Raw genomic sequence first — 15,171 nt, forward strand, 5'->3', positions numbered from 1 at the left:
CTTAAGGAGATAGAAAATTAAAAAGACCTGGGAGTAATTGTGCAGTCAGATATGAAGTTTTCTGAGCAATGCAGACAGGCTGCCAGGGCAGGTCATGGGGTGTTGTCAATGATATACAGGAATTTTGTTAGCAGGGAAAAGGAGGTGATTGTCCCTCTGTATAAGGCAATGGTCAGGCCACGCCTTGAGTACTGTATGCAGGTCTGGAGGCCTCATTTTAGGAAGGATGTAGATTTGCTTGAGCGTGTACAGAGAAGGGCAACAAGATTGGTGAGGGGGAATGAAGGGATCCTCTTACCAAGAGAGGCTTAAGTTCTGCAAATTGCAGCAGCTGGAGACTAGGCACCTGCGGTGTGATCTGATTGAGGTGTATAAGGCCTTGAATTTGTCCAGTTCCTGCTTAAATAAATTTAAGGAGGAACTGGACAAATATTTCGAGGGGATTGTTTTGTAATTTTTTTGGCTGATGCTGCATAAGCTCATACACTTGCTTTCTTGCATCACATGCCACTACTACTACTATGTATTTCTAGATTTTTTTTTCTCACAAGTTTTTTCCATCAGCCTCCAATATACCATTTTGCATAAGCAAGAAGTAAATGAAACTGGCCTAGAATTATGAGTAAGAAGAATTTTTCTGTCTTTGGAAAGATTAACATAACTGAATGACATCGGGAGGCAGGGCAGTCATTTTTTTTTTTTTTTTTTTTTTTTTTGAGATCTGGTAATAGAAAATCACAACAGCTCAAGCATTATCATAGTTCATACATCTGAGAGAATTCCTAACGATTTTCTTTGTAAGAATGTTTATTTAGGGGCAACGTGCCCAGAAATGAAGTATCAGAAAGGAGGGGGGAGACATCTGGTCAAAAAGATGTCACTTTTTATTATCTTTTTCAGTTGAGGAGTCTCACGGTCTTTATCAGTGGCTTCCAGATCAGAGCATGTCTAGTTATTGCTCTCTTCAAATACTTTTTAAAAGAAGAACAGCTCCCATGTAAGGAGATTTAATAAAATCTGGAATGTAAAAGATATAGTGTGCGACTCTATAGGTACTAATGTAGAATTTAATTTAATACATAATTACTGTCAAAGTAATGGGAAAGGCTTTTGCTTTCATAGTTTTTAAATCCTATGCAGTGGTACCAACTGATGATGTTACCAACAGCAAATTTAGAATTTGCTGTTGGTAAAAATCACAGAAGCTATTAGGCTTTTCATACCAACAAAGAAGTACTGTTCAAAGCTTATCTCAAAATGGATGTCAGATCAAGTGATGAGACTTATGGCAGAGTTAAAAATGCAGGGGATGTACTTAAATTATTAGGTGTTACAGAAGCCTATAATATAAATAATTAGTCTGTAATCAAACCACAAAGGAGGTTAGGCAAGCTAAGGCATATTATGAAAAGTTTCTGGAAAAGAATGCAAAGAACATCAGCAAAAACCTCTATGCTTATATTAACAGTAGAAGGAAGGGGTTGAATCACACTGGGCTACTTGATGTTAATGGGTTAACTGTTAATGACCCTGCTCAGGTTTCTGAGAAACTGAATAGCTGTTTTGCGTTTACATTCACACATGAGGAATTCATTACGGAAGAAGATGCTAGAAGTTTATCAAACACTGATGGGGAGCTAAATGATTTTGTGATAATTGAAAGGAAGGTGGAAAAGAAATTTTTGAAACTAAACATAAAAAATATGGCTCAGGTGGATGGATTTTATCCAATTATATTAAGGGAGGCAGCAAAGGAGGTAAGCAAACAAGATAAGAGTGTCCTTGGATTCAGGGGTGGTCCCTATGATTTGGAGATGTGCAAATGTATTCACAATGGGGAATCAAAAGATGACATGATCAATTATAGACTCGTTAGCTTAACATCTGTTCCAGGGAAAAATTATAATGGAGTCTGGTCAAAGAGGTCAAAAAAGTAATGCAAGACTATCTGGGAATTAATGTAATTATACTTCAGTCACAGCATGGATTTGTTAATGGGCGGTCTTGTCTAATCAATCTGAGAGGTTACTATGATGCAGTGACCAAACAACCGGATGCAAAAAATAATTTTGATATATACTTGGATTTCAGGGAGACTTTTGATACTGTTGTACATACAACAGCTGTACAAACTGGAGGAATGAAGAATGAAAGGCAAGTTACTGCTACAGATAAAGGGATGGCTGAGTGGGAGAAGACAATTGTTATCAATGGGCACTGCTCTTTGTGGATCAATGTTATTAGGAGTCCCACAGGGTTCAGTAATGGGCTCATCAGTGTTATTAATATTTATTAATAATAGTAATGAAGGCATATCAGGCTCAATGTCTAAGTCTGCAGATGATACAAAGGTTGGCATGGGGGTAAATAATAGTAATCTGGGTGAGCTACTGTAACAATATATAGGAAAATTAGGTTGATAGGCTGGGAAATAGCAGCTGAAGTTTAACATTGACAAATGAAAGGTACTGCTTATGGGTAGCAATAATCCCAAATTAATATACCAACAGTGTGGTACTACACTCAGAGTAGTGGAAAATGAAAAAGATCTGAGGGTAATTGTGCAGTCAGATATGAAGTTCTCTGAGCAGTGCAGTCAGGCTGCCAGGACAGCTCATGGGGTTTTGTCAATGATGCACAGAAACTTTGCTAGCAGGAATAAGGAGGTGATTATCCTATTGTACAAGATCAGTTAGGCTGCATCATGAGTACTGTATACAGGTTTGGAGGCCTCACTTCAGGAAGTGATGTAGATCTGCTGGAATGGGTGTAGAGAAGGGCAACCAGATTGGTGAAGGGAACAAAACAGTTCTCTTATCAAGGGAGGCTTCAGTTCTGCAAATTGCAGCATCTAGGACTAGGCACCTGCAGGGAGATCTGATTGAGCTGGTTAAGGCCTTGAATGGATTAAGTAAGCTTAATGTTGATGGCATTCTTCCTATTTCTGAGACTACACACATGAAGGGGCACAAATTCAAGTTGAGGAAGGACGGTTGCAGGATAGATGTGCAAAAGTTTGCCTTCAGGCTGCGGGTGGTTGACTGTTGGAACAAACTTCTATCCATTGTTGGGGAAGTGGGTAGTTTGAATAAATTCACAAAAGAACTAGACAAATTCTTGGAGGGTATGGATGGGTGATGTGTTTTTTTTTTTTTTTTTTTTTCTCTTGGTTAATGCTTCTTTCTTTCATCATTTGTCACTACTAATACTAAATCACCAGGACATCCACTGGTCACAGTGCATGGCGCTATACATGCTACACTTCACACCGGCATTTATTGAAGAAATGGTTAAGGAGGTATTTGATAAAGTAAATATGGATAAGGGAGAATTGTATGGGGTGAAGATAGGAAGAAAGGTCAGTGAGTGCTAGATTTGCAGATGATATAGCATTTGTCAGAGATTCTGAGGAAGGAATGCAGAAATTAGTTAATAGGCTAAAAAAAGTTGTGACAGGATTGAAATGAGCATAAATACTGATATTTGCAAATGGTTTTTGCAAAGAGCAACAGAGAAATAAGAATAAAAATAGCAATTGGTAAAAATGCTTCTGAAAAGTGAAGAAGAAGAATATGTGGGAAATTAGGAATTGGAATAAAAGACTGCTCAATCTCTAATATAGAAAATGACACTTTATGGAACAGAGACATAGACAGTGAGAGTGAAAGATATTAATGGAATGATGTGAGTATGGAGGAGGAGGATAGAAAAGATAAGATGGGTCAGTACACTAGGAAATGAGGCGGCTTTGAGAATGGTGGGTGAGAAGAGGTGTTTGAAATAATCAGAACAATGAAGACAAATTGAATTTGTCATGTGTTGTGAAGTGAGGGACTGAAGAAGAATGTGATGGAAGGAAAAGTTGAGTGGAAGAGGCAAAATTTGGGGAAAACTATGACGGATGAATTGAGAGGGAGCATGGCAGTTATGGGAAGATGAAGAGGAAGGCTGAAGACAGTAAATATAGAAATGTGGTTGCTGATTGGATCTGCTCATGGCAGAATGCTGATTAATCAAGCTCAAGAAATATCGATCCATTATGGCCCCTTTTCTTGGAATTAAAGTTTGCACCTTTACCTTTGATCACATAGGCTTATTCAGGTACAGCCCATTTTAGGATATTATGGTCACTGCCTGCTACTGGTTTCCCACTGTCAAATTTTTAATAAAGGTAAGTTTTCTTTGTTTAAGGAGCAGCACTTGCTGTATATGGAGGCTAGAGAATCATCATTGTCTTTATGTGCTTCCCTCCTCACACAGGTAAGTATCCAATTGACCTTTGAATTTATTCAAGCTGTCAACCTCACCTACCTGCGAGAGAAATTTGTTCCAACTATCAATGACTTGTTGGCTAAAAGAAAACTTCTTACAATCTAATCTAAATCTTAAGCCCTATAATTTGAATTTATGATCCCTAGTTCTGGAATTCTCTAGAATAATGAGAATTACCTCTTCATTCATCTTACTAATCCCTCTCAGAGCATTATAAAACTCAATCAGGTCATCTCTGAGGTGCTTGATTGCCAAGATTGGTAGCCACATAATTGGAATCTTACCTCATATGGTCATCTTCCTGCCGATCTCACCATTTGAGTTGCCCGTCTCTGGACCCTTTCAAGAAGCTCGATGTCTTTTTTCATGAGGTCTCCATACTTGAACACAGTATTCCAAATGTGGTCTTACAATTGCCTTATACAGTGGGATAATGACTACCCTATCTCTACAGGATAGCATTCGATAAATCATCAATAGGACATCATGGGCTTTCCTGGCTGCCTCTTTACGCAGTTCAGAAAGCTTCATATCTTCATATTGTAATACCCAGATCGTTTCCTCCTCCTCCACTGTTTTTAATTCAACCCAAGTGTATAATTATACTAAATTATACAACCCAAGTGTATAATTTAGTATATGACCATCTCTGAAGTCTGTTCAAGTCATCCCAAAGGAGTGATGCTTGGCACTGATCATTAACATCTCTGCCAATCTTTACGTCATCTACAAAAAATTTTGACATCACACATCCTATTACTTCATTGATGCCATTTATGAAAATGAGAAACAGTAGTCCAAGAACTGATCCTTGAGGGACCCCACTCCTGACGTTACACCAATCTGAAGAATATCCATTAATCACAACCCTCTACCTTCTGCCCTGCAGCCACCCAGCAATCCCCCTTAGAATCTTAAAAGTAATTACAACCTGTTCAAGCTTATACAGTAACCACTCAGTGATGGACCAAGTCAATTTCTTTGCTAAAATCCAAATAAACTATATCAAATTATTCTCTAAATCCAGCTCACAAGTAATTGTGTTGAAATAGCCTACTAAGTAGACTGCCATGTTTTGTGTCTTTCAGAATGCCATATCTATCAGAATGCTAAATTCCCTGTATTGCACTTTTAATTATTGCCTCTAAGATTTTTTCTTACCAATGAACAAAGGGTTACTGTTACCAAGAAAGACTTAGTTCTGCAAATTGCAGCATCTGGAAAACTAGGCATCTACGAGGTGATCTGATTGAAGTGTATATAAGGCCTTGAATGGTTTGAGCAAGCTCAATGCTGATGGCGTTCTTCCTCTTGTGAGATTCCGCACACGAGGGGGCATAAATTCAAATTAAGGAAAGACTTGTAGAATCAATGTGCAGAAATTTGCCTTTAGCCAGTGGGTGGTTGATTGCTGAAACAAGCTTCCATCTGTCGTGGAAGTTGATGGCTTAAATAAATTCAAGGCTGAACTAGACAAAGTTTTGTTGTGAATGATGGGTGAAACAGGAAGGGGTTTTTTTTTTTTTTTTTTTTTTGGCTGATGATATATAAGCTTGCTTCCTTGGATCATATGCCTCTTCTAATGCTAATGCTAAGTAGGTTAAACATGATTTACCCTTAACAAAGCCATGTTGTGTGTTCTTCAGAAAAATCTTTATATTGATCTGAATTCCTTGGATTGCACTCTTAATTGCTGCTCTAAGATTTTTCCTACCAATGAAGTCAGGCTAAACAGTAGTTACCAAATTCACTCTTAGAGCCACTTTCATGTATTGACACTTCTCCAATCCAAAGGAACCTCCCAAGTCCAAAGATGCCCCCATAATTAACCTGAATGGTTCAATACATTCCCTTATGCTCTCCCTCAAAACTAAAGGGTATATGCCATCAACTCTGGGAGCCTTACTTGCATTTATGCTCAAAAGTTGTTATAATAATCAATCATCTGTAATTACAACATCACTAACTGCATATGGCTCAGCCTCACTTGCAGAGCTTCTCAGCATGTAGGGCCTTTTGTCAGTCAAGACCAATGCAAAGTACCTATTTAATTCATCCGCAACATCAGCTGGGTTGTCTATGACTTTCTTACACCCAGTGCACAAGGGTCCAATCTGATTCACCCTTTTCTTCCTTGTATTCACATACATGAAAAATTCCTTGTCTCATTCTTTGCTCTTTTAGCCAATGCATTCTCATATGCAGCCTTAGCCTCCCTGACCTTATTTGTGGTACTGTTACAGATCACTTGCTGTAGTAGTAGGCTTCACTTCCTGTTGTAGGCTTCAGTACTTTTCATTGCTCTGTAACTGTCCCATGCTATCTTTTTCTGCTCTATTTGACCAGTCAGCTCCACAGTCATCCATTTCGGCATCTTCCTCCTCCTGCAATATTTTCTTAAAGGTATGTATGTGTTCATGGCTTGTGATATTTTATTTAAAACTATTCTATAATTCAAATGTTTTTGCCATCCCTCAGGGATCTGCCTAATTCACAGATGGCACATAGTGCCTTAAACTGTCAAAGTTTCCTCTTCTGAAGCTAAAACTCATGCCTTTACCTTTAACTACTGCAACATCTTTCTACAACTTCCAACTGACAACTGCATGATCACTTCCTGATAATGGTTCCTACATTAAGTGATGTCATCTGACTCTGTGATGTCATCTGATTCATTAGTAATGATGAGGTCAAGAATATTTTCACCCCTAATACTTTCTCTAACATGCTGGTGCAAATAATAAAGTTTATATAAAAAAATTTTTTTTACCCATCGTGAGTTTCCCTCCCACTTATTCCAATCAATCTGGAACAGATTAAAGTCACCCATAATAAGACACTCACGATTGCTTGCCCATTCCATACGTCCTGGAATGGGCAAGCTACTATTCAGTCTGCCCCTAAAAAGTTAATATATATATATATATATATATAAAAAGTGCATGTGTATATGTATATGCGACTGATATATAGATGGACGAATATATGTGGAGTATGTGTTCTAACAGACTCCCAAATTAGACTGCAGTAGGGACAACCTAATAGGAGCCTTCCTGCCATGCTGACATCATGCCTCTTCCCTCCTTGAGACATGGTATGGGAACTGCTGACACTGGCTCCAGCTGGTCTGGCTGATGTGGGGTCTCATACAGAGAGCCACTGTGCGATCTCCACCCCCCTACATAGAGTGCCCTGGCCCTATGACTTTACTGCCAACCAATCCCATATCCCTTCCCCAACCATACATTTCACCTGGTGGACTCTACCACCACAAAACTTTTACTGTTCTTGACAATCCCCTTCCCTGTACAGAGAATGGGCTCCTTCTACATGAGTGCCCCCTCTATCCCCACAACTTCCTATTTACAGGTGGACAGTCTTCCTATCATCCAACTTCTTTATCTTTACCTGTTCCCTCCTACCTTCACTATCTCTCCCATTCTCTTTTCATCTTCCAGAGCTTCCCCTCCCCACCAAAACCCCTGCATGGTACTACATATTATAAGGTTTGAATACCTCTCATGCTTGGAGTTCTCATAAAAAGACAAAAAAATAAAAATAATAATATTATTCTGGGCTTGCTCAAATACCTGAGCAAGCCCAGAGACCATATCTATCTCCTACTATAACCAGCTGCCTCCTTGGGACAGTGAATCAATAACTTGGGATCCCACAGCTCAATGCCAGAGGTACAACAGACCAACACCAAAATTTTCACTATTTCTGACATCTACAATTTTTACTGCGACACAGAGTATACTATGCAGTTTTATGGGAGACTCCTGGTGTTGCTTGACAATAAACATTATAACCTGATATTTTATACCAGCTGCTCCATTTCTGGGCCGACAGAACCCAACAGAACATCAAACACTTGAGTCACTGATGATCTCCCAGATTGAATTTGCTGCAGAGCATCAACTTGCTTCTTCAAAGATGCAACCATGCCTAGCAGCATGTTGAGTTTTGAATTCAGTTCCTTATACACCCTTGACATCTTGTACAAAGAAATGATTCTCCATCAGCTACAGACAGATCAGCATACGTGCAACAATGAGTGCAAGATAAAGGCCATAACTCACAGGAGAATCACCAGTGGAAATTCTGCTATTAGTCAATATTATTTGGCATATTATGACTAACTTTTCTAGGCGATTCTGTAATCTCTTTCAAAATAAAATTTAAAATTACAAAATATCTAAAAACCAATTTAGAATTTATATTATTTGAATTAAAGCTAACAGTGGTGACTAACAAACATCTTTCTAATTGCAAGTTTAAATATATAGCAATGTAAACAGAAGAAAGACTGTTTCTGTCTTTTATCATGGCTAAGTACTCTGTTAATTTTTTTTTTTTTTTTTGTTATTAAAATTCTTGATCATTATAACAATACAGTTTGCATGAATGTGAGCAGGATTTTAAAGAAGAGACAGAGAGAGAGAGTCAGAGGTAGAGAGGAATCACCAAGAAAGAGAAGAATAATGATATTCAGCTCAGGACCCTGGGTGTGCCAAGCCCATACTCACCAGATGTGAACCCCTGGATTTTACTCTAAAAAACATACCCTTGTGCTCAACAACAATAACACAAATTTTGCCTCTTTTCATCACTATTAGAAAAGTCATTAATCTATGTAATGGTTATTTTACCAGTTTGCACAGGTTATTTTACTTTTTTCCATACAGTTATCAGTACCAGCACTGTGTTTCTTATGTGAGTTCTACATATAAAAATAAAAAAATTAATTTCCTTTACAACGCAGAGAAAAATTTTTCTGTTGTTTAAAAGATTATGAAATATCTATATTAATGTTATACATATTTCATATAAAATGACACCCATATCTCTGATTGGTACCATACTTATTAAAATAACATACCTGACCATACATTCCTTTATTCAAACCTTGTTCAATATAGACGTAAGCTCCTTTTGCAAGTGCAGATTCTTTTTCTTCTTCTCTATTATCTTTTTGAAGTACTTTCGCTAGAGTTTTTTTATCTGCTCCCAGTCCTAGACCCTGAGGCCTTGGTATTACTTCTCTATATTCAAATTGCCTGTCAAGAGTTTTAAAAAAGTCATATAAAACATAGACATCAACACAAACAAACACACACACTGTTATCAAAAGTACTGGGACGCCTAGAGACATTAATATTTTAAAACAGTCTTTGCAGTCAATTCGCATGGTCAATGTTACAGACTTCTCCAATTCATCTCACAGATTCCCAATGGGTTTAATGCCTATGTTCTAAAATGGTTATTTCATCTGTTCTCCTAAAACCACATTATTACTTATTAAACTTTGTGGCATTGATGTGTCCACAGCTCTTCAATATAAATTCCATAAGTGCAGAAGCACAATGTTCTATAACAAAGATTTTCAAACTTTTTGTTATACACAGTTTCAGAACCCATTTGAAGAGCACAGGAGGAACAATCAGTCACTAGAGAGTAGTTTCCAGAATTCAAAAAACAAACTGTTCAAACTTGTTGCTTGAAACTTAATGACATTTTTTACTACATATATAATAAAATCTTGATTGAAAAATAACCAGTTATCAGTTGATTGTTAAGACTGTAGAAGTGAATAATGTAATTTTTTTCTGTCCAAGATTCACGATTCTGAATGTTATTGCCTACGAACAAGAGATTTTGACTTAACTCGATTATTTCAAGTACAGTAAACCCTTGCTAATCCGGATCGAAATATGAAAAATTCTGTTCGCATTTGGGTACTTTGAAAGACATGGGATTTAGGAAGGCAGATGAATCACTCTGATTACGCAGAGAGTGAGACAGAACATACATTACGTTGTCTTGCATGTTGTTCAGTATCGTTGTTGACTTCGAGTCGGCCAGATGTTATTGCTTATATCGCTTCATTTGCATACTTCTTTATACGTATGTACACGGTGTCCCAGGAGGAAAGGTCAATATTACAGGAGGTGAAAGGATAGGTCATTTTAAGCAAAAAAGTTCATATAAACATGTGATGTATCCCAAATGGTTTCCGAGATAGAGCTACTTTAATGTACATTTCTTTTGAAATTGGCGCGCAATATTTTCCTTCCCTCCCATCAGACTGCACCATTTGATTGTCAGTTGCCAGTTATCAGTTGATTGTTATGACTGTAGAAGTGAATCAGTGTGAGTAGCATCAGCGCTTTCCTACACGTCGAATTCTGGATCATAGTGTTTTCCAAAGTTCTCAACACACTGGTGAAAGTGGTATGCTTCCTAGTACTCATGTTTCATCTGAACGAGGACGTCAAGAAAATGTGCAGGAACGGGAACTCATTCTGAACATGGTTCAGCGTAGTCCTACAATTAGCATGCAGAGACTATTTGCATGTCTCGGTGTTTCACGAACATGTGTAGGGAAAACACTACATGAAGAGAACTTGTACCCATTTCGCCCACAGCGTGTGCAAAATCTTCACATAGGGGACAGTTCCACGGGTCTTGAATTTTGTTATTGGTTAAATGCCAATCGTGAAGTGCTTCCATCAATACTATTTACTAATGAAGCCACGTTTACCCAGAATGGAATCAACAACACACGTAACACTCATCAATAGTTGCACGAGAATCCACACGGTACAGTGGAAACAAATTTCCAAGTTCGTTTCTCAATCAATGTGTGGTGCGGTATGATCGATAACCTGTTGATAGGTCCCGTTATTTTAGAACATCGAATGACAGGACACAATTACCTTCAGTTTTTGCAAAATACATTAGGTGAACAACTAGAGGACGTTCCTTTGGCCACACGGTGTGCTATGTGCTTTCAGCATGATGGGGCCCCTTCCCATTCTATCAGGCATGTGAAGCAACATCTGGACCGAATTTTCCCTAATCGGTGGATTGGTAGTGGTGGTGCCATTAACTGGCCACCAAGATCTCCAGACCTAACCCCATTAGATTTTTGTTTATGGGGTTGGATGAAGAGTGAAGTGTACAGAAGAAAGGTGATCTGCTAGCTTGAATAATGAACAAGAGATGATCTGCTAGGTTGAATAATGAATGTTGTTGCTCCTATAAAGGAAAGTGAAGATACACTTAGACAAGCAACATGCCGTGTTCTCATGAGAGTAGAAAAGTGCAATGAAGTTGATGGTGGCATTATTGAAAATTTATTATAAACTGTTCCAAATTTGTCACTTGAAAAATAAATATTCAAATACCTCTAACTTGGAAACCATCCAGGATAGGGCACATGTTTATATAAACTTTTTTTGCTTAAAATGACCTATCCTTTCACCTCCTGGAATATTGACCTTTCATCCTGGGACACCCTGTATGTACATAACTTAACATATTTTATACAAGTATGGGATCTAAAGAATTTAAAAGTGGAATAAAAAGAAAACATGTTACTTTCGCTATCATTAACAAGCTCAAAGTGATAGAACAACTTGAAAATTGTATTCCTGGAGAAAAAATTGCTGACGAATTTAGTATTGGCTAATAGACTGCGTCAGATATTAAAAAACAAAAAGAATCTATAAAGACATTTTCTTCAAAATTCGACATGGAAAGTAATAAAAGCAGTGCATCAAATAGACAGACATTAAAAAAGGCCAAAAGAAGTGTTGCTGGAAGAAGCTGTATTTAAGTGGTATTCACAGCAACGATCAAGTGGCATTGGCATGCAATGCCAGCGCCACTTGAGAAATGTATAAAAAGACAATACATTTATCCATCTATCAATGGATATGTATTGCCTTTTTATAGTTTTTAAATAAAGGCTCTACAGTGATTTTTTTTTATTCTCCCCCCAATTAATCCAGATTAATGAAGGTTTACTGTATACTTAAATCACCTATTGAAAAAATTTAACCAAATGGCACAAAATGCAACAAATTTAATAAACTAATATAAAACATGATGCATTTCATAAACTGACACCAAAATTTAATAAACAATTTCACAAAAAAAAAAAATATATATATATATGTATATATAAATAAATATTCATGGTGAATAATCTTCTAAATGAACACATTTGTCATCAAGTTCTTTGTGTCTGTTCCTTCCTGTTGGTTGTAAAGACAAATTTTCAAAAACATTCTTGCCTCAGCATTTGAGCAGAATTGTTTTAAACTGCTAGTTTTGCTTACTGCTTTACTGGAAGATCAGCATACAATCCTTTCAGATCATTAACACTTTTAGGTATACTTGAATGCCCCCCCCCCCTGAAGTTACAGCTACTGATTGGTATGAACCGAAATAAGATTCATGCTGATAAAAAAGTGGTTATTCTTTTGCGACTTTTAATATCTTTATCAATCTTATAGGAATATTCCACCTTTTTACAAAAGCAGCTGAATCCAGTAGTAGTAGTAGTAGTGGCATGTGATGCAAGAAAGCATGTGTATCAGCTTATGCAGCATCAGCCAAAAAAAAAAAAAAAAACACACCATTCCCTCCAAATGCCTGTCCACTTTCCTCCTTAAATTTATTCAACCTATCAACTTCCATGACAGATGGAAGTTTGTTCCAGCAGTTAACCACCCGCTGGCTAAAGGCAAATTTCCGCACATCTATTCTACATCTGTCCTTTCTTAATTTGAATTTATACCCCCTTAGGTTCGTAATCTGAACAAGTGGAAGGATCCCATCAGAATTCAGCATGCTCAACCCATTCAAGGCCTTATTCACCTCAATCAGATCACCGCGCAGGTGCCTAGTCTCCAGCCACTGCAATTTGCAGAACTTAAGCCTCTCTTGGTAAGAGGATCCCTTCATTCCCCCTCACCAATCTTGTTGCCCTTCTCTGTACACCGCTCAAGCAAATCTACATCCTTGCTAAAATGAGGCCTCCAGACCTGCATACAGTACTCAAGGCGTGGCCTGACCATTGCCTTATACAGAGGGACAATCATCTCCTTTTCCCTGCTAACAAAATTCCTGTATATCATCAACACCCGCAACACCTGGTAGCCTGTCTGCATTACTCAGAAAACTTCATATCTGACTGCACAATTACTCCAAGGTCTTTTTCATTTTCTACCACCTTAAGTGTAGTACCACACAGTTGGTACGTTTCTCTGGGGTTACTTCTACCCACATGCAGTACTTTGCATTTGTCAAGGTTAAGCTTCAGTTGCCACTTCTTAGCCCATCTGCCCAAATTATCTAGATCCTGTTGCAGTAGCACACTGCCATTACTGTCATAAACAACCCTGCCAACCTTTGTATCATCAGCAAACTTCGACATTAAGCCTGATATACCATCATCAGTGAATGACCATATCATTCATACTGCTTCTCCCCAATTGGCCAGCAATTCTGAACAATGAAAAATGGTATTCAATATTTATGAAATAATGGACACTGATCATTTTGACTTTGCAGTAAATAGACTATAATTGTTCTTGGTCAGCACTCTAACATTTCCCAGGTGTTTTATTTCTGATTGTGATTGGTGTTTTCATTTTACTAATTGTCTAATAAAACCTTTCTTGATATACTGTTAGGTGGAGCTATTACTTTAAAATCAACAAAACATTCTTCTCAGTGCAAGAGATTTAGATTTGTATTTGCAAATCTAAATCTAAACATAGAGACTAAACATGGGTGGAACCCATGTTTAGTCTCTAGAGCTAAGTCCCGGTCAGCCCTTCCCTATCTCTTCCATCATGCAGTATGATTGATGACTTTTGAGGTTATGATGAACATCGTTGCGAGATCCAATATTGTTTACATTTCGAGGGTACAGCTCTAAAACGGTGTTCGCAGGCCGGCCGCTAGTTAGTACACCAAATTGAACCTATTGGTAACTCTCTAGGAGGCTTCCGGATCAGCTAATCTTGCTACCTCTACTCTGCCAGATAGTGACTGGAGGGAGTCCAAGTAGTGTGTATGCAGGAAGCATTGTCGAGGATCTGGGTATATTCTTACCACGTGTACGCCATATCCAAAAATTTCATTACTTCATACAGCATGTCCCACCCACTTTTCTTACTATTGAATACACCATGAATTGTCAAACTAATAGAGCAAGCTTATCTGCGAAAAGATCTAAACCTCCCTAGCACTTCCTAATTCATTTCACAAATATATGTGGTCTCAATTCTGATCTCAACAATGTCCATTTCCACTTGCAGTCTGCCAAACCCCATGTACTTTTTCTGAAAGAATCTCAGTTATCGGTTGATTCAACTACTGCTCATCTCAGATGCCCATATTATTCATTGTATGATTCCTTTCGCCTCAAAGGTGGTATTTGTCTGTTCTGATATTCCCTATCAGAGACTTGGCAATTTGGAATCACCTCTCTTTGATCTTCTCTGGCTTAAAATCTCTCTACCTCATTGTGTCAAATTCATCTGTTGTCTCTACCATTCTCCCAACTCCACTAATCACTTGGAGCTTTTTGACTTCCTTTCTTTGCAACTTGACTTTCTCCAGTCCAACTTTCCTAACAGTGAGGTAATTTTCCTTGGTGATTTTAATGTTCACAACTCCAGCTGGCTTCCGTTTTCTAGTCACACCGACCCAGCAGGTCGAGATGCTGGGGCTCTTGCAATTACTAATGACCTAGCACAGATTGTTCATTTACATACAAGAATACCGGAAAATCCTAATGATACAGCCAATACGCTTGATCCTTTTCTCACAAACAACCCTTCTAAGTACATGGTCGAAGTGAGAGGTCCTTTAGGCACTTCAGATCACTGATTTTTTTTTTTTTTTTGATTTGGTAGTTGTTGGCGCATCGGCTTCTGTGGCCATATTGCACCTCCCAAGGTTTTTTGCAGTACTTGATCCAAGCCCGAGGCGGGAATCGAACCCGCGACCTTTGGGTTGCCGGGCAGGTACTTTACCCACTCGGCTAGCCCGGTCGGCCTTCAGATCACAACTTGGTGATTGTCTCTTCTCCAATGGAAC

The 15,171-nt window shown here is 38.2% G+C and overlaps 1 protein-coding gene across 1 annotated transcript in view; it reads right to left on the bottom strand.

Moving 5' to 3' along the window:
* The window catches only part of LOC150078193 (G-patch domain and KOW motifs-containing protein-like), a 167,089-nt gene that overhangs the window by 91,714 nt on the left and 60,204 nt on the right, over positions 1–15,171 (bottom strand). The window contains exon 4 of the mRNA XM_090384635.1: positions 9,155–9,332. Coding sequence (XP_090240761.1) covers positions 9,155–9,332 — 178 coding nt within the window. The remainder of the gene's footprint in view (positions 1–9,154; positions 9,333–15,171) is intronic.

The sequence above is a fragment of the Mastigoproctus giganteus genome, chromosome 11 (assembly GCF_048544385.1).
Source record: "Mastigoproctus giganteus isolate SK-2022 chromosome 11, ASM4854438v1, whole genome shotgun sequence".
Taxonomy (NCBI): domain Eukaryota; kingdom Metazoa; phylum Arthropoda; class Arachnida; order Uropygi; family Thelyphonidae; genus Mastigoproctus; species Mastigoproctus giganteus.